Genomic DNA, 22666 nt, shown 5'->3' with positions numbered 1-22666 from the left:
CTGATTTCATAAATCGGTCAAAAATTTTTTAACTTTATGAACTTTGTTTATCTGGTTTTTATTTTATTTTTTTACTCAATTTCAAAAATTTTCAGTACATATATATAAATATTTTGAGTGAGTGAGTGTGTGTGAATACAAGAATTATCAAGAAAAAATTTCAGAATAAGTTTGGACAATTCTTTGTTTATTTCATAAAATGAGAAAATTTTCTTCAAATGGAATAAAATTCTTGCATTTGGAGGAGGGAAATATCTCCATTTTTCTTTTGTTGTTCGTTTGATTATGTTCTTCAATGAAAAATATTCAGAATAGCAAAAATTTCATATTTTCTTTTTTTAATAATTGTTAAATGATCAAAATTTCAAAGCATTTTGAGATTGTTTATGAAAAGAAGAAAAGAAAATACCATTCACGACATCAAAAAAGTCCAATTTGAATGAATGCATTGTTCTCTTTTCCTTTGCCAAACTAAATTTCTAACAGATAACAGAGATGACTTCCATCCCCCCATTCTGCATTCTAACTATGAGAAAGAAAAATTAACTGTTCAAAATCACAAATGTGAACGAAAAAAGAATGTCCCAATAAAACTGAATTTGAAACAGAAATCACCAGTTGTGTGCAGATTGGGAAAACTCCAGTTGTCCAAAGGAAGAAAGAGAAAGCCTCATCATGGCTCAGGACGAAGAATGCAGTGAATGACAATCCACTCCCGAAAGCATGAATCCGATTGGCAATGCAGTTTTCTTCCTAACGAGTCATAAACAAAGGAAGGAATAACTTTCAAGCAAGCACTCAATTTTTCTCATCTAACATTCTCCCATCTCCACTTTTCAATTCCCCAGGCTTCTCAAATGCATTTCTCAAAAAATAAAAAATAAATAAAATCATCGTTTCATTCAATCCGAGTGAAGCTCCCATCTGTGTCTTCGCTGTCTGCCCCTTCACATCTCGATCCATCTCCAATATCCAACGCGTCTGATGCCGTCACAAACATCGACCCCATCGGGATCTTCATGAACAGCTCCCGCTTCACATCCCCCAATGTCACCCGCTCATCCCACCCCTGCACCACACACTTCTCCTCCAACTCCCGAAGACTGCTCCCTCCCATCTTCTCCACCTTCGGCCGCTCCCCATTCACTATCTTCTGCCCTGCCACCACGCCCTCATACTCCCCAAACGGGATCTCCAGCGTCACACACTCCCACACCATCATCCCAATCGAGAATACCACCGACTCCTTTGTCGCCCCCATCTTCTTGTTCATCTGCAGCTCTGGCGCCTTCCACCTCAGGCACTCCTTTCTGAAGGCATCCTCGTCCTCTTCAAATGCAGATGAGGGAAGGGAGTCACTATCATCATCGTCACTGGCAGATGTTACAACTGTTGATGATGAGATGGAGGATGAATCTGAATCATCATCTGACAATAAGTCAGAATGCATCACAATGCAGATCACCATGTGTTCTGAGAACAACACAACGTGAGGACTCAGATTGGCCAATGATTGGAGTGAATTTTCCATTTCATCAAACGAATGGAGAGCGAGATTAGCCACCCAAAACAGGATCTGAGCAGCTGTTTGTTCTCTTTCTTTCAATGTGCCAATCGCCATCTCCTTTGTCTTATTCAGCCCATGAAGCAGCATGAAAAGAGAATCCCTCAAATCCACAATCAATTTTTCGTGTGGTGAGGAACAGGCCATTGCATCCACCAGATTCGACATCGATGAGGTGGTTGGGCACAGATCTTCCCCTCGAACAAATGTGGAATCTGAATCAGTTGTTGAAGTGGATGAAATGGAAGGTGATGGTGATCTCTTTTGAATCTCTTCTTCTTCAACCTTCTCCAGCATCCATTGAGGGATCTTGTCTGAGTCTCTTCCCAGAATATATTCTGTTGATCCACTCTCAGATAGAAGATGCTCTGACGATTCTGAATGTCCCAAACTTTTCGCATACACCCTCTTCTTTATCCTCTCTTCATTCTTCTTTTCGGCTTCCCTCTCGGCTCTCCTCCACTGCTCCTCTGGTGACATCTCCATCGTCATCATCTCAATCAGCTTTGGATCCTTTTTGATATTGTCATTCACAATCTCTCTCAGATCTTCGTTCTCATTTTTAGCTTTTCTCCATCTTATTGTAACAATAATTGAAACAATCAGAACAATCAACAAAACCACAACAAGGATGATAACAATGAGCAACCAATAAGATTTTCTTTCTTTTCCTCCCTCAGAAATCCTTTCATCTCCATTCACCTTGGATTCACTTCTGTTCTTCAGAATCTGTGGAGAAGTCGCAGCCAATTGCTTCCCATACAGAATCATCACAGAAACCACTGTTTCATTTGCAATAGAAGAAATATTTTCTGAAGGGATTGTTCCAATCACTTCATCTTCAGACACAAAACTGTTTTCATCAAACTGATATGTTTCAACCAACTCCACATCTCCTGTTTTATACACAAGTCTGAATGACAATTCACAGGGCACAAAAAGGGATCCCTTGAATTTGATAAAAATGTTGCTGCCATTCTCATTCACAGAAACATTTTCCAGAACTGGAATGAAGAATGAAGATGCCCTCTCGGAAACAATTCCATCAAAATTGCATCCATCATTCAAAATCCAAAGAGAAGAATTATCTTTCAACCCATCTCCTCCTTTTAAGCTCGAAATTGTCAGTGAGGCAGAATCTGTGCAGAGAATGTTTCTTCTCACTGATGGATATTTTTCAATGAATGGATTGTTGTTCTCAAACTCTCCTTTCTCAATTGTCAAATTACCAGCAGATGTGGATAATCCACCTGATGAAGCATTTAACATTGTTGCATAATTCATCACCAATGAAGAATTCGTTGAATGAACAAGCGATCCATTCCATTGACAGATATCTGTTATTATATTCATATTCTCACTTTCCCTTTCTTTCGCAAGAACTCCAATAAATCGGCATAAATCCATCAAAATATTCCTTCCATTGTTCATCTCCATAATGCTTCCTTTGTCAGAAATGGAATAACAGTTTGAACACGAGCAATTTGAAAGAACAAAATGAGCAAAAGTTGAAGATGCTGAAAGAACGGAAGTTCCTTCTGAATTCCTTGAACAGTTTTTGAATGAGGATATTCCAATCGAAATAGCTCCTGAATTCGAACCATGAATCGCAATGATGCATCCTTCAGACAGCTTCACTTCATCAGCCACAACCCAATTAAATGCAACTTCTTTGCACTGCCCAATCTCAAATACATTTGATGTTGACTTAATCTGTTCCAGTCTGAAATTTGTGATGTTAATCTCATCTCCATTTAGCAGAAAAGCTGACTTCTTGAACGAAAGGAGTGACACTGAGCAGTTGTCAACATGCAGAATTCCATTTGCAATGCTCAGCAAAGTTGAGTTGAGAGCAACAGATGGAATGCTGTTTGACTCCACAACTGAAGAGAAATCAACAATTGAAAGAGAAAGCTGTCCATTTGCTTCATGGATAATAGAACTTCCAGAATATGAAAACGACTTGCCAAAGGAAAACTTAACACTTTCGATCCGAACTTTCTCTGAAGTTGTGATAAGACTTCCCTCGTTGGTTATTGTTGAGTTCAGATGAACCAAAGTAGCCGAGGGAGATTGAAGTGAGCGGATGATCACATCCTTCGCTTCGCATCTTCCATTGATGATCGTTTCCTTCGAGATCAGCAGCTGCGAATAAGATGAAGGAATGATGTGTTGAACTCCAATATCCAATGATTGACAAGGCGCACTCAACTCTCCACATTGCTTGCTATCTGTTGCGTTTTCATCAGCATAAGACACAAATATCGTCTCGCTCTGGTATTTCACAACCCTCAGCAGAAGATCTTCTTCTCCCACAAATGAATCTGTTGTGCAGCCCCACATTGCAAGCTCCTTCACAAAAGGTGCTCTGAAGTCCAGCAAGAATTGCTCTTCAACTATTTGTGTTTCAATTGAGTGGCATCTCACATACACATCTCTCCCTCTCAATGCAGAGTTATCTTTGAAGGTGATATTTGAGAGAACAAAATTCAGAGGATGCTCAACTGTCGAGATGCATTCCAGAAACAGCCAGCCACCTCTTCCTGTGCTCGAGCAGAAGCACTCGGAAATCGTGCAAAATGAGCAATCAAATCTTCCTTCCTCATTCAACACACAAAACATCCCTCCTCCCTTTCCACATTTCGATCCTCCACACTTCTTCATAGTTGTGTTTCGAATCACAATTTTCAATGGCTCATCATCATTGTCATTTCTGATGATCGGAATATCATCTGTTGTGTCTTGGCTCACTTCTTCAAGCAAACTCCACTCAATAATAATGTTTTTCTCTGCTTCATTGCTTCCTCTCTTCTTTCCAGCTGATCCCTTTGATGTGCTCAATCCACTTACCCCGTCCAGCTCAATATTCTTCATCGTCAGGTTTTTAATGTTCAAAATCGTTGTTGGCAACACAAAAATAACATCCTGCGAAAAGTTCAATAATTGCATCGTCACCAATTCCAGCACAACTGTACCTTCATCTGCTTTGATCAACCCAAAGCTGATTATTTTTTCTCCGCTTTCTTCCATTTTAGTGAATGAACAATCCTTCACAGTCAACAATCCCTCGCTTGATCCAACACGCATCAAATAATTGAATCCACTTGCGAAGGATGATGGAACCACAAACTTCATCAGCTCGAAATTTGTGATGCCACAAATCTTCATTGCTGCTCCTTCTGCTCCTTCAAGCGATGAGACACATTCCAATGAGCACATGCTGCTCTCATCCGATTTCACTGATATTCCACTCACATCAACACTCTTCTGAAGATACCCTTTTCCTTTGATGCTGACATTCCTTTCGTTTCCTTCTGGCAGTCTTGTCAACGAATGATCCATCGACAGACAAGGATAATCTGAGAATCCACACACACACACATCGCAACCTTCACCCCCAATAAATATCTCTGACCCAATCACTCGCCAGAAATTGACCAGTGGAATGGCATTCGTTGTGTCACTCCCATCAAAGCCCCTCATTGAATCCAACGAAATATCTTCCATATGCCCAGTCATAAATGGAAGGGAGGCATTTGTGATGCTCTTTGTCAAGTTTGGCGATTCAACAAACAGGTCATTTCCATATCTTGCAACATTCGGCTTATCAGAATCAAAAATTGGAGATGAGATTACAAACGAAGAATAATCATCAATCAACTTCAGTGCCATTCCTCCTCCAAAGCCAGATTTCTCCTCTCCAGTTGGTGCAGTGCATCCTGTGAATGCGCAAGAAATTACATTTAATTTGATATTTCCTTTCAACTGAGAAAACATTGCCCCTCCTCTGCTTTCATCAGCCAAAACAGAGCATCCATCAAAAACACATTCGGTAACATCAACTCTCTCACCTTCACCGTTATCATTGCTGATGTCAATGCAAATGCAACCTCCATTTCCAGTTGCTCTTTCTATTTCTGTGAAAGTGCAGTTCGTCATGTTCAACCACTGATTGTTTATCAACTCTGTATTTGTTCCACTTCCAGACAAAGAGATCAATGGATTTGCACTCAAATCAATTGACGAAGCTGAAAACGAATCAATATACAAGGTTCCAGACTCAACGGATAAAAACAGAAATGTCAATTCTGATGATGGATTTTGAAGAGTTAAAGAACAACGTGATATGGCCATTGATGATGAAGAAGATGATATGAAAGTGGAGTGTGATGAAAGAGAAGGAGGAATAGAGAAGATGAGTTTTGACAATTCTGTTTCAACATTTGCTGTTATCATCGATGAATTAGATGTTTCACTTGAATTAGAGACAGTCCAACCACTTTGATCATTGTTTCCTCGGATTTCATGTTTCTGTCCAGCAAAGGCCAATTCATCGCCCATCATAATCATTCCATTCACAACAACTTTCTTTGTTTCTGTTTGACGAGTGAGGGAGTGCTTCATTGTCAAGCAAGGGAATTGGACAATTCCACAGTGTGAGTGATTGGATGCCTCAGAATTGCTCACATGTATTTCTTCTGGAATGGGAAGGAGATAGATGCACAGAGGGATAGCCACACTGTTGTTTCCATTGTCATATCCTCTCACCTTCTCAAGAGAATCCAATGAATCTGTCACACATGTGATGTTTTGTGACTTCGCGGTCACTTCCAGATTGGGTGAAATGACAAAGATATCATTTCCCCATTTGGCTGTGTTTGTGCCAAAGGAAGAAGAAATTAGGAAATCTGAATTTTCATTCAACAATCGAAGAAGGATTCCTCCTCCAAATCCATATGTTGCAGAGCAATAGCACCCATCAAAAGATCCGTCTTTCACTTTCACTTCATTTCCATTCCCAACACACAGCATCATCGATCCCCCATCAGCCGATGTTCTGCTTCCATATCCTTCAAAAATGCAACAATTAAGATCAACATTTGCCTTGTCATTGGAAAACGATATCACTGCTGCTCCGCTCGTTGTTCTCTCAATCCCATCATAGGCACACTCGGAAAGTGTCAATGTAATTTCATTTGCTGAAGAAAGCGAAAACAATGAAGTTGTGGAGATTGTCTTTGCCCAGTTCACATGTTCCATATGAAACATCCCATTCTGAACATTGATCAGTTCTGTCGAAAATGCTGTTTCTGTTGATTGTCTGCTCCCAAAAGATATGTTCAGTCTGCTGATCCTCATTCCTCCTGCTCCACTTATCTCAAACAGACTTGACCCACGATTATTCGGATGAGCCGAGTCATGCACAAGAACAAAGTCTCTGGCAGTCAATGTGCCTGTTGAAACCGAAAATAGAGACAGCCCAGATGCTTCAAATTCTGTATGGATTTCTGTACTCATATTGCTTTGACCATATACAGTGAAAGTGTTGATCCCGCAATCAAAACCATTTGTTTCGATAATCGTTCCCGAAGATACCTCGACATTGGGAACCAAGTCTGGAATGAGTTGTGTGAGGCAACGGCTGATCGTGCTGCATGGATAAGATTTATCCAGCCCACATGCATATGTGTCGATGCCTTTTGGTTGTGAATCAGTTGATGAGACAAATCTGGTTCTTCCAAAATCGTTTCGAAGCCATTCGCTTTTATCAACAGCAGAATAGTAATTTGTGCTCACTCTGTTTTCTGTTTGTCTTGTTGTGCAACAGCTTGAATGAATATTGTTTTCTGTTGACCCCTGAAGAACAATGTCATGCCCACCTTTTTTGCATGTATTATTGTGGAAAAAGCAGTAATAAAGTAATATTCCATAATTGTTTGCATTTATATATTGGCAAACAGCACCTCCTCCACACATTGAAATGCAATTGCAGAATTGGCAGTTTGAAATAACAACTATTTCCGCAGGATTCCAATGTATAATTGCACCTCCTGCACCATTTGAAGAACTATTGCATCGACAGCAATCAAAATGCGAATTAATAATACATTTTTTCTGTTTTTCTGTTTTCGACAAACTGAGTTCAATTGCACCTCCGTCGTTTCCGGAGAAACAGCTGTGAAAAGAGCAATCATCAACAATTGGCTGAATATTTATATTTTCTATCGTTATTGCGCCACCACCATAATCCGGGGTTGCAGCTGCAGAACACTGGACGAATGTTGTGTGTAGCACAATGCATTCGGAGATTTTCAAAGCAAATATCCCTCCGCCTCTTGTTGAAGAAGCTTTGCACCTTGTGAAAGAAGAATTCTCAACTGTCAAAATGGTATTTTCATTTTCATGAACATAAAGAGCTCCTCCTTGGGGTGCTGTGCAGTCAACCCATTCGCACAATAAAAACGATTGGCCTTCTGTTGTGTCCATTCGTTCTTTTTTCTCAAGTGCATTCATTTCTCTTTTCCCATTGCATGTAGTTGTGTTTCTACAGACAAATTCTTGTGAAGAAAAAGATCCACTTGAAATTCCTCCTTCAAATACATTCACACACGAATAAATAAAACAGTTCTCCATTGAACTCAACAAGCATGAATGGTCCATCTGATAATCACTTTTCTTGTCATATTTCACAGACATGTTCCTGAAGGCACAATCATGAATCTGCTCACTTTTGCACTTTCCTGACAAAAGAAAATTTTCAGAAGATGAAATAGAAAGATCTGTGATGATGGAATTGCTTAAAATGGCTGAATTGGAATCATCAGATGAAAATATGAGACTGGAGGGGTTCATATTCTTTTGTTGGATCAAAGTCATGTTTGTGAAGCAGATTGACCTGCTTTCAAGATGAAACGGCGAAACAGATTTTTGTTGTGAAATGCAAGAATCAAGTTCCACGGTTGAGTTTCTTGCTGCGAGCACAAATGGCGAAGAAAGTAATTCAGTTGTGATTCTTTTGAATTTGAGCGTGGAGTTGTATACTGCAAATAATGGATATAAGACAATTGATGAAGTTTGCTGATACTCTTTCACTTCAGAAATGGCATTCTGATTGATTATCCATTGTTTTTCAATTCTTGTAGGATTAAGTGCATTTCCAGATCTGCTTTGATGTGAATCAGATTGACAATTATCCAAGTTCAGCAAAGCACTTATATCTTTGCTTTTAAAATGTGGATTTATTTGCTCGTTTTGGATTTTCGATGGAATAATAAGGAGTGTGTATGCTAAAAGAAGGAAATGAAGATTCATTAAAGGAATGAATTGTGAATATTGCCAGGAAAAATGTTATGTTTAAGATCAATAATTTCTTTATACTTTATGATATGTCATAACTATAATTTGTCACTTGAGTTGTTAAGGATTCCGAAACATTAATGGATCATTGTTTTTTGTATTGTAAGAATGCACGAAATAAGATATCTCTTCTGTTGAATGACTCGATTATTGTAATGGAGCAAAATGAAAAAGCGTAACTTTAGGCTTAAAAAATGCAACTAATAATAAACTATCAGTTTTTCTTTTGTTGTGTTTTTGTGCATCCTTTTATGCACGAAACGCTCTCTTTGTTCTTCTGTTGGTTAATTTACAATTCCTTTTTTCATAGAAATAGATTAAGAAATTTCTTCTTGCGCCTCTTCTTCAAAATTCCATTTTTTTTCTTCTGAAAGGTGCAATTTGAATATGTAAAAATTTCTATCCATTTGTAGAATCTCATTTGCCAAAGATCAATCCACCTTTCAGGCTGAATGGCATTTCTTTGATTCGCTAAGTTTAGTTTCATCAAAGATAATATTTCTCTTTCTCTTTCTTTTCTTTCTTTCATATTCTCCTTTTCACTTGCCTATAGGGCAATTGCATTCTTTCCAAATCAAAGTTCTCAAGAAGAAAGATCCGATAATTAAAGTGTACATTTTCAGCAGAAACATGGAGGAAGAAGATGGTGAAGAAAAAGCTGAGTAATATAAATTGACAAAACTGAGAGAAAAAGAGTTTGTTAATATGGTTATTTATCCAATGTTTTCAACTTTTTCTCAGTAAACTTCATTCAAATGACAAAGAGGCATCTATGTTCAGTATATTAAAGTCACTATCAATCTCATAGCTTTTTAAAATTTGCTCATTTCAATTTTGCAAACAGAAGAAGAAGAAGATTCTTCAATTTTAATTGAGTTGTGATAAATTCTTTGAAGAAAAAGATTGTGTGAAAATCGATGCAAAGAAGGAATGTATATAATGTTTTATTGCTTCGCAAATTTGTTTGCAAACAAAGTGATGTTTCAGCTGCCAGATGGAGTGAATAAAAGGCACTTCCCAAAGCAATGCAATATTTCGTTATAAGCCAGATTCGGAAGATATTCTTTACTCCAAGAGATATTAACGAGGAAAAACAAATATAAAACAGCTATTGTCGAATAGTTGTTGAACTAATGCAAGATGATGAATGAGATGCTGATTGAAACGGAGAAGAGGCAAAAAGACAAAATGGAAGAAGATTATGACGAAGGAGATGTGATCACTAATGATGAGGAGGCAGAAGAAAAAGAACTTGAAGAAGAAGAAGAAGAAGAAGAAGAAGAAGAAGAAGAGGAGGAGGAGGAGGAGGAGGAGGAGGAGGAGGAGGAGGAAGAAGAAGAAGAAGAATTCTTATTTAAAGAAGAAGTTGATGATGATCTTAATGTTGAACTAATGTTATAATCCATTAGAAGAGAGAGAAGAAGAAGAGAAGAAGAAGAAGACAATGAAGTTGTTGTTTATGTTGTTGTTGAAGATGAAATAACAGAAGAATATTGATATTAAAAGCCATCAAAACCTTGTTGTAACGCAAAAGAAGAAAGCCATCTGTCCTATCCTCTAGCAAATGCCATTAAAGGCGTAAGAAAAGAAACATATTTAGCTGGTTTTATATGTCTTGCGATTTTCGCAGGACATGTGCAAAAACTGAAGTGCTGATCATCGTCCTCCCCTCAACAGCACATCGACAAACAAAATTGCGCTTCGCTTGTAAAAATTCCAAAAAGGATAGAAAACTTTTTCACTTCCAAAAAGTCAGAAAAATCATATCACCCAAGTTGATGCTGCTAATCTCCTGTCTTATTGCTTCTCTCAGATTTCTTGGTCTTTTTTTCCCAATAAATGTCCAGCTTTCCATATGGCCATTTGATTTCCAATTCCAAAAATACCACAAACTGCTTCACTGAATTATATTCCAAATTCTATACAATATTGTGCAGATTTTGTCCTTCACAGAATTCCTTCTTACTATCTTCATTCAATAAATAATTGTTTTAATTTGCCTTCCCTCTTGTTCCAAATAAATATCATGTATCTTCCGTAACTTCATTTATTTCCCAATAGCTATATAATAATCAGCTTCATTCTCATCGTGTTGCTCTCCAAAGCGGGGATTGGCCATTTCAACAATAACTCACATTCCTGCACTTTGAAAAGGATATAGATGGAAATATCTTCACAATCAATAGAACAATACAAAATACATACATTACATCTTTTTGCGATATAAATAAAATTGATGTATTTCTTCTGTCATTTAATTTTCAAAATTCATCAGACGGAATTTAAAAATCGATTCATTGCCTCATTTCTTGTTGCCTTCACAGGAAATAACATTCCTAGCTCCACATGTAATGTTCACTCACTGAACTCTTATTTCGTGACGAATATTCCAATTCAAAGAAAATAATTTGATCAAAGAATCCATTACTAATAAATATTGTTTAAAAGTGTTGTTTTTCTTTGAAATTCTTGCCAAAAATTCAAATGCAAAAAACGACGGTATACTTAATGATATTTTCATGTTAGCTTAAAGTTATTATTTTTTCCTTTTATTTCTTCAATCCAAACGAATACGCTTTTGATTTGAATGAAAATAATGATTTTTTTTCTCTGTGCCAATGTGTTTTCTAAAATGCAGGAAACGGACAACACAAAAAAGTTTTCAAGTTTGCATGCGTTGTTGCATTTGAATTAATGATTAATGAAATTCTTTCATTATTTTTTGCTGAAGAATTGTTTTCTGAGCTGGATCATTGCACCGATGTAAAACAGAAACAAATAATCGAAGAAATGAATGGAATAATTGATGAAATGGATAAGGAAGAATTCACATCTGCTTTCACAAAAGGATTTTTCCATGAAACGGATAAAATGATTAAAGATAAACAATTATCATTAGAAAATGTGATTTTAATGCTAAAACACATGGGATATTGCAAAGAGATGAAAAAAATTTGGAATAATGACTTTCAAAGATGCTCATTGAGCAAAAGAATTGAGAAGATGATTGTTGATGAAAATAAGAAGAAAAAAGGAAAAAATGAAAAGCTGCTGGCTGATCTTTGCGAAAGCTATCTTTTCCTTAACAGCAGATTTTCAAAAGAATTACTTGCAATCATTGTGCGTTGTCTTCTGAAAGCTACATTGAAGAAAGAGGAAAACGAGGAGACTCAGAAAGAAGTGGAAATAGCTTTGCTAGCGCTGAGCAATATTGGTGTATTTAATGTATGAAAATTTCTATTTCCTTTTTGATCCTTTCGAATTGTTTCTCTCTCTTTTTTTTTTTGAAGACTGTACAAAAAGAACAATATCTGAATGAAATCAGAGAGATAATCAAAAATCATCAGAAATATCTCAACCTCACTCAACTTGCGTATCAGTCTGCTTGGGAGTTTTTTATTGATAGATTTTTTAAAGATAGAAATTTGGAAGATGTGATTGAAAACGAACTCCATTTTGTGAGAGAGGTGACAGGAAGGTTGGAAGAATTGGTAGTGTGCATTGATTGGAAGAGAGAGAAAGATGAGAGAGGAAAGAAAGACAAAGAAGTGCAAATTTTAACGAGATGGCTAGATACAATTGATTATTTCTTATTATCGTGCAAATTGTGGAATGAGGAATATATCAAGCTCGTGAGCTGCCTTGTTAAGACATATCTCTCGGCGAACGACAAATTCATGGAAATAAGCGAAAAATGTATTTTTCCTTTAAGAAATGCAGCTAAAAACAGGACTGTGAAAACTGATGACTTGCTGAAAGGCGGGTCAATAGGTCTCTTTTTGGAGGAACTTATGCAATCAACAATGAATTACGGAATGACAAATCAAAGTTTGACATTCTGTTTGTCAATTTCAGAAAGATTGAAAGAAAAAACGGATGATGAAATGGAAGAAGCGAAAAGAAAAGAGTTGAAAAGGAAAGTGCTTGAAATGATGGAAGAAGAAGGATACGAAGATGTCATAATAAGCTTTCATAAAATATTTGATTTTCTTCACAGAAATTTTTGGATCGATATATCGTTGAATATTTCTGATTATTTTGTGCATCTGTAAGGCAAATGTTCCCTCCTTTAAGTTGATGAAAATCATCACAGAAAAGCCGAGGAAGAATGGAATGAAAAAAGAGTTTCAGAAGATTCAGATAACAACAAATGAGCAAACGAAAGAAAATGAGAAATAGAAAGAAATAAAGAGAAAAGATTTCGAAACAAAATTATATCTTAAATTTGTGATGATACATTTTCAAGATTTGTCATTTATTCCTTTGTGATATTTGTCATTCATAGCGGCTGCTTTTCACTTCTGCTTGTTCAATTCTTTCTTCCTCATTCATGTTCACCCATCACAAATCTTCATCTTATTCAAAAATTATTCCTTCCTCTCTCAATTGCAGTGCGATTCGAGACAAGCATGAAAAGATGAGGAAACACAAGTTCCAACCTTTTATAAAATTTTTCTTATCTTTGAACACTTATCGTATTTCATTGAATATTTACGGAGTGAAAACCGATTGAAATTCTTTTTCTTTCTTATTTTCAACCAAATCAATAATATCTTTTATTTTCTGTTTTCACTTTTCTTAATCATGGTTAACTTCCAGTTCAGAAAATTATATTTTAATGAATTTTTAGAAAAGATACAAAAAAATGAAAAACAAAAAAGATAGAAAGAAAATTTCGACCATCAATAGAAAATATTGAACAAAACTTTCACACTGGAGAATTTTGTTGTATCCGTCATCTGCTGTAATTTGACAGAGATAGTTCAACCAACAAATGCACTCATGAATGCAATTCAAATAAAACTTTAAAGCGACAATCACAGAAAAATTTTCAAAAACAAAAACTCTTTAAATAATTTTCATATTTCAAAAATTTAAGGCACTAATGTCATCTGTTTGTGAGAATATTTTTCCAACAAGAAAAATATAAAAATTTATGATAGATTCGGAAACTTTAGTAAAAAAGATAGAATTGAAATGAAATTAGATGAAACGTGAAAAAGAAACTTGGATATGGGTGATTAATAATGAAATCATAACTTTTTTCAATTTGTTGATTATTTTTGAAAATTCAATGAAATTTGCCTGATTATGAGCTTTTGAATGAAAATGTTTTTCAATCGTTTCAAAAGCCTATGGTTGATGAAATTGTTTGAAAGATTTACTTATTTATAAAAGTGAAACTTTTCTATGTTCATTAATAAAATGTTTAAACAAGGTTGAAAACATAAATTTTTGACTCGAAATATTTTGATTTCAACATAATCAGCCATATAATTAATGAAATGGTTTTTAATGACATAAGGCAAAAAATAATTTTTTTTTAATAAAAAATCCCTTTTGTTTTATGTTCAAAAAAATCAAAAACTTCATATTTTGATCAAATGTCTGTTCCCGCTCATGAAACTTTCCTGAAATAGTTGTTAAAACTGAATAAAGTTGTTTCATTCATAATCATGAATTTTTGAAAGCGGGAGAAGATATAAGATCAAAATATGAAATTTTTGGTTTTTTTGAACATAAAACAAAAAGTATTTTTAAAAAAATTATTCTTCAAAAAACAAATGGATAATATTATTATCCCAACATTTTATTAAGGCAACATGTGAATAACATTAACAAATGAAAAAATATGAAAGAGAATTTTTTGATTGTTTTATTTCAGACAAGAAAGATCTATAAATATTGAAAGCAGTTAATCTTGCACATTCTTTTTTTGCATTACTAAAATTATCCAACTGTTGAATATTTCATATCATATTTTCTTTCGATAAGTCAGATGTTCAAATATGTTCGTGCAAACACAAAAGAGAATGAGGATATAAATTATTCTTTCTTTAAAATCACAAATGTTTTATATCTGAGTGAAATAAGATTCTTTCTTTTTTCATCAATTTTTATTAAATAATCATCAGTTGTCTACAATATGCACTTATTCTTCCATTAAATTGGCTTATAAATACCAATTTGAATAAGTCTGAAGTTTGACCAATTTTTTTTTCAAAAATTATCAAATGAGGAACATTTTCATATATCCAAGGTGTTAAATATTTGAGACTTTTCAAAAAGAATAACCCAAATTTTATCTCAAATTCTTGCAATCTATCCAAAAAATGTTTACGCTGTTCATATTTTTTTCATTGAAATATTAACAACCTTAAATGATTTTCATTCAAATATTTTTTTTTGACAGATCTACATCTGGAATTGTTGAAAAATATCATGATTTCAATGAGTATGAAATTTTATCTTTTTGTAACATTTTTAAAAATAACAACACATCATTAAATATAATGAATGAAAAAAAGAAACTTCTCACAAAAAGAATGTTGTGGAAAAATCAAAACAATGCTTTTTTCCACAACATTCTTTGCATCCTCCAGTTATTCTTTGATCTCAAATACAAAAAAGTTTTCATGCTACTCTAAAAAAAACATTCTCGGAATTTGTTTAAAAGGAATGAATACAATGAATGGTTATTTTTCTTTGTTTCCAAAGGCATTTTTCACAAATAAGTATTTGTTCAAGGTTAATTTTCATGTATCCCAATTAACAACAAAACCAAATAATCTGCTTTTTCATCATCCCAGATATGTCAGCAATAAACATGAGTGAATGTAATTGAAATAGTTATTTTCCCTGAAAAATATTTCTGAATGAAAATTCATTTTGAAAATCTATTTAAGAACGCCAAAAAAAAATTACTTTCTTCAGAAATTTTACTTTTTTATATTATTATTTGAAGCACAGTTTTTCTGAACAATTTTTAAGTATTGCTTATGAAAATGAAATATTCAATTGCTCATAGGTGAAATCGTCTGGGAAACAACGATGCAAAAAAAGTTAAGATTTTTTATTTGATAACAAACAATATTTTTTTTTACTGATTTCTAGATTCTTCGAGAATTTCATTCATCTCATTGAACAGTTTTTTTGCTAAATAATTTGAAATTTTGATTATTATTAAACTGAACAAAAAAAAAAAAAAAAAAAAAAAAAAAAAAAAAAAAAAAAAAAAACATATATTCTAAATGCTTTTCAATTAATAAAAATTAAAATCAATATACCATTCAAAATGAATATTGATCATAAATACTTTTGACTGTTTTATTCGCTAAAATGAAAGAGCCATGAATGAAAACATAATAATTTGGAAAAACAATTTGAAATTGCAGAACCATAAGAAAACAAAGAGAAATAGAAAAAATTCATATTCATTGAAAAAACAATTAAATGGATTACAAGCGAGAAAATTTGTTTGAATGTTAATCCACTTTGATCTTCTATTATTTTAATTTGTAGATATGAAAACGCAGGCTCTGTTTCGAGATTGATTAACTGGTTTTCTCTTCCAGTGATTCGAAGAGGTCGTGAAAAGGTTAGCTAATTTTTTCTTCAGGGTTTCGTATTGACATTGAATGCTTAAGCCATTTGAAGAAAAAAATTTTCCATTTAAATATTCTGAGCCGCATGAAGAAGAGGCAATTAAGCATTTTAAAGAACTTTATAAAGAAGAGAGAAAAAAGAAACAGTTTGCTCATTAATCGTGCATACACTTCAGTGCTCCTTTAATTTAAAATTCAAACATAAGTATTTCAATTTTGACACTCACATTTAGAGTTATCTGGAAGCTTTACTTCATTGAGATGATTTTTTCTGTCATTTCAAAATGTTTGCTGGTTTCCGTGAATGTTTCAGTTTTAATGTGTTGAGCACAGTTATAAGCTATCGGGATAATTTTATTATTAGTTCGTTTCTTGAGTGGGTTATTCAGGATGAAGGAAAATTGATGGAGGGAATCAAGCTTTCATCAATTCACATTTTTTTGATGTTAGGGCGAATGATAGTTGGATACATTAGGAACTGTATCAAGACAACAATGGGCAACATTGTTAATCGAGCATTGAAAGAGATTCTATTCCAAAAGGCTTTGAGGCTGAGCGAAGATGAAAGAATTCGAGATGGTGAAGGAAGATTGATGCAATATGCGGAGCCAAGCTCATGCGGAATTTTGAGTACGTTTAAATCTGTTAAAAACTTCATGGTGATGCCGCTTGACGTGTATTTTTCTGTAAAGACGCTTGTTACGTTTTTTGGAAAATCATCATTTTGGGTTGTTTTGATGGTTATTGTTGATTCACCGATTTCTGCGTGGATTTCGAGGCAAACGCAGAAACAGTACGAGCGATATCGAGGCGAATCTGACAGGACAGACCAAACAACAATTGAAGTGTTTGATCAAATAAAGGTTGATTATCCAAAATCATATTCCATTTGTGTTATTTTTAGAAAAAAAGATAAAATAGTGAAAAGAAAGAAAGAAATCCTAAAAATATAAAAAATTGCTTATTTTATTTTTGGGGATGATAATCTAATATTTTCACTTTTTCTCTTTCTCTTTCTTTTTTTGTGTTGCATTGCTGTTCTTTAAACTTCAGTTAATAAAAATAAACGGCTGGGAAGAAATGATAAAAGACAAGCTGCTTCAATCAGGAAGACGACAAGATGAACTCATTCGCAAAGGAGTATTGTTTTTTAATTATGAATTTTTGATTGAAAATTTCCTGTTTTTCTTTTCTTTTCTTTTCTTTTCAATCTTTTTTTATTTTTTATTTATTTTTTTATTTATAATCAATTTATTTAACATATAAATGTATATAATAATAAATATTCGACAACTAATTCTCTCTCTCTCTCTCTCTCTCTCTCTCTCTCTCTCTCTCTCTCTCTCTCCAGGTCCTCTTCAACACCATCGGGGACATCCTCCAGTCGCTTGTGAAGACACTCACCCTCATCGTGCTTGTTGGCCTGCGTTTTTGGCAGCATCTGCCTCTGAAGGCGTCTGCGCTGTTTCCTTCCATCAGAACGGTCGAGTCACTCAGAACATCGCTGAATGGCATTCCATCGATGCTGAACAGCATCCGGCTGGACAAGGCAGACATCGAGAGAATGGAGATGCTACTGCAGGCAGATGAGTCGCCTGATAAATACGAGGAGGAAGAGAGAGAAGGCGGAGAAAGAGAAGAAGATGGAGAAGAGAAGGAAGAGAGGGAGGAGGTCAAAGAAGTTAGAAGAGTTATCAAGAAGTTTGGAAAGAGTGTTGAAGGTGAGAAGGGAGGAAATGGAAAGGATGATAAAAATGGAGAAGGCAATGATGAAAATAACGAAAATGAAGGAAAGGAAGAAAGAAGAAAGAACAAAAAGGAAGAAGAGAAAGAGAAAGAGAAAGAGAAAGAGAAAGAAGATATTGATGATTTGTCTATGAATTTGGAAAAGGAAGATAAAAGTTCGATTTTACTTTCTTACAAAGAAGATTCCAAAAGTGATGACGATGATGGAGGAAGTGAGGTGTATCAAAGAAAGATGAAAGAAAATGTAGAAAAGAAAGAAAATGGAAGAGATGAAGGAAAAGAAGAGAAAGAAAGAATGAAAAAAGGAAGAGAAGAAGAAAAAGATAAAGAAGAAAAAGGAGATAAAGAAGAGAATAATGATAACAATGATGCTGATACTGATATTGTGATTAGCCTGTCAAATGCATCATTTGCGTGGAGTCGCTTTGAAGTTACCAACAAAAAGAGCAAAAAATTCACAAGAGGAAGCAAAAGACGATTCAAAATGCCAGCACTCCGAGAGAATAAGAGCAAGGAGAAGAAAGAGAAAGATGAGAAAAATGGAAAAAATGGAAAAAATGGAAAAGAAGAGAAAGAAGAGAAAGATAAATCACAATCATCATCATCATCATCATCAACTTCTTCTTCTTCAACTTCCGCTTCTTCTTCTTCTTCCTCTCGTCTCTCCTCCTTCCTCCACACCTTCCACTCCAACTTCATCTGGCTGTATGGCCTCGATGTCTCCTCCTACGTTAACCCTCTTCCTCCTCCTCTGCCTTCTCCTCTTCCCATCCTTTGCAACATCTCCCTCTCCCTCCCAAGACATTCACACGCTCTCCTCTTCGGCCCTGTTGGCTGTGGCAAGTCAGCGCTGCTAGCGTCCATTCTGGGAGAGACTATCTGTTTGGAAGGGAAGGGATTTTTGAAGGGGAAGGTGGCTTATGTGCCTCAGGTGTGTAATTAAAGATGAATAAAAATGAAAATAATTGTTTTTTCATTTTTAATTTTTTTATTTTTTATTTTTTTTATTTCTTAGTCAATGACAACCATATGATCATCATTTCTTTTGTTTTAAATATATTTTTTCCTTCCTCTTTCTCATCAAATAATCACAAATCTGTTCCTCCATCATTTCAATCCCAGATTCCCTTCATCTTCAACGATACCATCAAATCCAACATCCTCTTCCACACTCCCTTTGACCCCATCCGCTACGCTCGTGTCGTTCAAGCCTGCTGTCTGGAACAAGACTTGGCCATTCTTCCAGGCGGAGACGAAGCAGAAGTGGGCGAAAGAGGATACAACCTGTCCGGCGGGCAGCGTGTGCGGATAGCTCTGGCGAGGGCAGTCTATTCATCGGCTGAGGTGTTTCTGTTGGATGACATTTTGGCGAGTGTCGATGCTCATGTGGGACAAGCACTGGTCATCAAATGCATCAGCCAGCTGCTGAAAGGGAAGACTGTCTTGTTGGCAACACACCACACGAAATATCTGCCTTATTTTAACACAGCCATTGCGATGGAGGAGGACGGGAGGATCAGAAAGGTTGGCAAAGCAGAGGAGTTTAAGGGGATTGTGAAGGAGATGGGGGTGATGGTGAAGGAGGAGAAGGAAGGAGGAGGAGAAGAGGAAGAAGAGAAGAAGAGAAGAGAAAGAGAAAGAGAAATCTTAAATGATAATTTTGAAAACAATAATGAAAAGAAGATTGAAGATGCAAATAACATTCCTTCTCCATCATCATCATCATCATCATCATCTTCTTCTTCTCCATTCAACTTGACTCATTCAAACACTTCACCTTCTCCACCCATTTCACCCATTTCATTTTCACCTTCACCTTTATCTTCTTCTTCTTCTTCTTCTTCTTCCATTCAAACTCCTATTTCTCTTTCTCCTTCTCCATCTTCTCCTTCTCCATCCTCTTCTTCCTCTTCCTCTTCCTCTTCCTCTTCCTCTTCCTCTTCCTCTTCCTCCTCTCCTTCTCCTTCTCCCTCTGAACTGGGGCGTCTGAAGGAGTCCTTCGACATGGAGGCTGATTCTGTCTCTCTTTCTTCTGTTTTGTGGTATTTCAAGCATGCATCGTTTTTCCTGCTGTTCTTAGCGCTGCTGGCGATTGTTCTGAGCAACGTTTCTCAGAACGGGAAGAGTGCTGTGCTCAACACGTGGACTGCGAAGGATGCACAGATGGAGCAGATGAACAGGACACTCAATGAACTTGGAGGAGAAAAGAGATGGGAGGAGGAGAAGGAAAGAGAAGGGAATTTAAACGAAACATTGAATGAATCTTCATTGAATGATTCATTGACATCATCATCTCAAGAAATTAGTTCCAAAAATAGTGGCAATTCCAAAGCAAGAGCATCCAAACATTCACCTCATAAAAACGCCTTCAAACACAAAAAGCAGAAGAAACAGAAGAAGCAAACGTTTCTGTTCTCCTTTCTGAGCTGCTTCAATCTTTCATCAGGCTTCTTGTTCTTCCTCTACATTGCCACGAGTCTCTTCTCTTCATTCAGCAAGATTCCTGTGCGTCTGCTGAGCAACCACTTTCAGCAGCAGTCTGCCCATGCCATCAAGACAGACATGTACACAAAGCTCTTCCACGCGCCGATGCGCTTCTTCGACACCACACCCGCCAGCATGTTGTACAGAAAGCTGAATGCAGTGAACCCCATCAGCTACAGCGTGCTCCACTCCTTCACTGCCACTGCCTCCTCCCTCGCGAAGCTACCCTTGGCGCTGGTGGCAATTCACTCAGCGATGCCTGCGCTTCTGCTGCCTGTTGTGCTAGCAACAAGTGCGATGGTGCTGATAAGCCATTCCACGTCCCTCGCAAAGCGCCGCATTGACCGATCGTTGGTTTCTGCCAGAAGCGAATCAGGGCGCTTCTTCAAGCAGTGTGTGGAAGGGGCGGCAACGATCAGGGCGTTTGGTGAGCAGGAGGCGGTGGAGGAGAGGCAGAGGGAGCTGTGCAGAAGTCAGTGCGATGTGGAGTTTTACAGGGAAAGTGTGCGAGCGCTAGTTGCAAACATTACCAGCTGGTGTTATGATGCGCTTGAACTTCTGACTTATCTGACGGCGATTGTCTTGAAAGCTGCGGGGAGAAACACATATTTTCTGCCAATGGCGCTGCAAATGTCACATTCTGCTGTTTCGGCAGGGAGGAACTTGTACAGTCAGCTTTTGTCGTTGTACTTTGTTGTTGGGAAGATCGGGCGGATAAGAGAATTGTGTGATGTGGAGCAAGAGGGAGAGTGGACAATAAGTGTTCCAGAGGATGTTAATGAAAAGAGCAAGATGATTAAATGCAGCGAATCAAAAGAAGAGAAACCTGTGGATGGAAATGAAATGAAATCTTCAAATGTTTCTTCTTCTTCTTCTTCTTCTTCTTCTACTATTTCATGTTTGTCGCATCCGCTGTCAAATTGGCCATCTGCAGGCAGAATTGAGTTCAGCAATGTTGACTTGAGATATCGTCCTAATCTTCCGTTGGCTCTGGACGATGTCTCGTTTGTGATTCCTGGTGGTGCCAAAGTGGGCATTGTGGGGAGGACAGGATCGGGAAAGTCGAGTCTTCTGCTGGCGCTGCTTCGGATTGTGGAGGCGGAGTGGCAGAAGAAAGGCTGTGCCATTCTGATTGATGGACGAGACATCCACTCACAGCTGGGCCTCAAAGAGCTTCGGGGTGCAGTGGCAGTGACAGCGCAGGAGCCGATGCTTCTGAGTGGGAGCATCCGGTACAATCTGGATCCGTTTGGAGAGCACAGCGAGGAGGAGGTGTTGGCAGCACTGGGACAGGTGGGGCTGAGAGAGGTGGTGCAGCAGATGAAGGAGCAGCTTGGGGCAGACGTGGCGAGCGAAGGGCAGAACTTTTCGGTGGGGCAGAGGCAGCTTCTTTGCTTGGCGCGGGCACTTTTGAGGCGCTCGCGGATCATTCTGATGGACGAGGCGACAGCAAGTGTGGACTTTGAGACAGACGAAAGGATCCAGCAGGTGACAAGGCAGTGCTTCAGTGAATGCACCGTCATCACCATTGCACACAGGCTGTCCACAGTTGCTGACTCTGACTTGGTGTTTGTGATGGATAGTGGTAAGCTCGTTGAGAGTGGAGCACCAAAGGTTTGCACAATTGGTTGAATTTTGAATGAGAAATAGAAATCTTTGATGGATTTTTTTCACAATTTTTGTGAGCATTTTATACTTGTTATTTCTTCTCATATTTTTCTTTTTAATTTTCTTACAAAAACAATTTTTCATTTATTTATATGTCTGTTGATTCAGGAGCTGTTGTTCAGAGAAAACTCCAAATTCTTGTCTTTGGCAAAAGCAGCAGGTGATGCTTATGTTGAACAATTAAGAGCAATTGCATTAAAGTCTCAGAATATCTTAAATAATATTTGATAAGCACTGTCATATGCCTTCATAAGATAATTTCAATTTCAAATACAATTCTGTGAATTTTTAATTTTTTTAGCTATCATTTTTGTAATTCAACGCTATTAATTTGTAATGGAGTTGTTTATGATTATTTATTTACTGCATTTCTTTCTTTTTTCTTTTTTGATTTTACAATAATGATCAAAAACATGATAACTGCTTGTATGCCGCTTGTCGAGTGAGCTTTTAAATGTAGGTCTTTCACAAAGGTCTAAGCAATGGAATAAACTTTGAATTAAAACCAACAACAAATAAAAAATATGTTTTTATGTTCAAAGATTTTTTTAGAACAAATAATCTTTGATCAACTTCCCATATTGAATAACTATTTATTTGATTCAAAATCAACAAAATAATCCTTCCTGGCTTATTCCACCCAGTTCAGAAGTTTATTTGCAATTTATGGTTTAACTTTTTA

General features: G+C 36.4%; 3 protein-coding genes across 3 annotated transcripts; 2 read left to right on the top strand and 1 right to left on the bottom strand.

Annotated features, from left to right (window-relative positions):
* Nucleotides 1-318: 318 nt before the first annotated feature.
* Nucleotides 319-7831, bottom strand: MONOS_10705 (uncharacterized protein; the record flags this gene model as incomplete). Its single annotated transcript, XM_067863178.1, has 2 exons — nt 319-7224; nt 7483-7831. 2 exons carry the CDS (start codon nt 7829-7831, stop codon nt 899-901), a joined length of 6675 nt encoding a protein of 2224 aa, XP_067719146.1. The 3' UTR covers nt 319-898.
* A 3296-nt stretch (nt 7832-11127) lies between these two features.
* On the top strand, nt 11128-13345 carry MONOS_18699 (uncharacterized protein). The gene is made up of 4 exons (XM_067871741.1): nt 11128-11200; nt 11340-11367; nt 11433-11926; nt 11992-13345. Exons 1-4 carry the CDS (start codon nt 11186-11188, stop codon nt 12751-12753), a joined length of 1299 nt encoding a protein of 432 aa, XP_067719145.1. The 5' UTR covers nt 11128-11185; the 3' UTR covers nt 12754-13345.
* Nucleotides 13346-16490: 3145 nt separating this feature from the next.
* On the top strand, nt 16491-22423 carry MONOS_14067 (putative Multidrug Resistance Associated Protein (MRP); the record flags this gene model as incomplete). The annotated part of the gene is made up of 5 exons (XM_067866836.1): nt 16491-16949; nt 17140-17226; nt 17978-18763; nt 18955-21930; nt 22093-22423. The coding sequence occupies 5 exons, from the start codon at nt 16491-16493 to the stop codon at nt 22210-22212; spliced, it is 4428 nt and encodes a 1475-aa protein (XP_067719144.1). The 3' UTR covers nt 22213-22423.
* Nucleotides 22424-22666: the final 243 nt, after the last annotated feature.

This window comes from Monocercomonoides exilis, assembly GCF_001643675.1.
Source record: "Monocercomonoides exilis strain PA203 chromosome Unknown scaffold65-413564, whole genome shotgun sequence".
Classification (NCBI taxonomy): Eukaryota; Preaxostyla; order Oxymonadida; family Polymastigidae; genus Monocercomonoides; species Monocercomonoides exilis.
The sequence above is the reverse complement of the archived record's forward strand: the minus strand, read 5'-3'. Positions and strand labels throughout refer to the sequence as shown.

Excerpts from the sequence above, each read along its gene's own strand:
- MONOS_18699 (XM_067871741.1), top strand. Across the intron at positions 11,368-11,432 it reads CAACACAAAAAAGTTTTCAA|AATTGTTTTCTGAGCTGGAT; the intron begins GTTTGCATGCGT and ends TTTTTGCTGAAG. Across the intron at positions 11,927-11,991 it reads GCAATATTGGTGTATTTAAT|ACTGTACAAAAAGAACAATA; the intron begins GTATGAAAATTT and ends TTTTTTTTGAAG.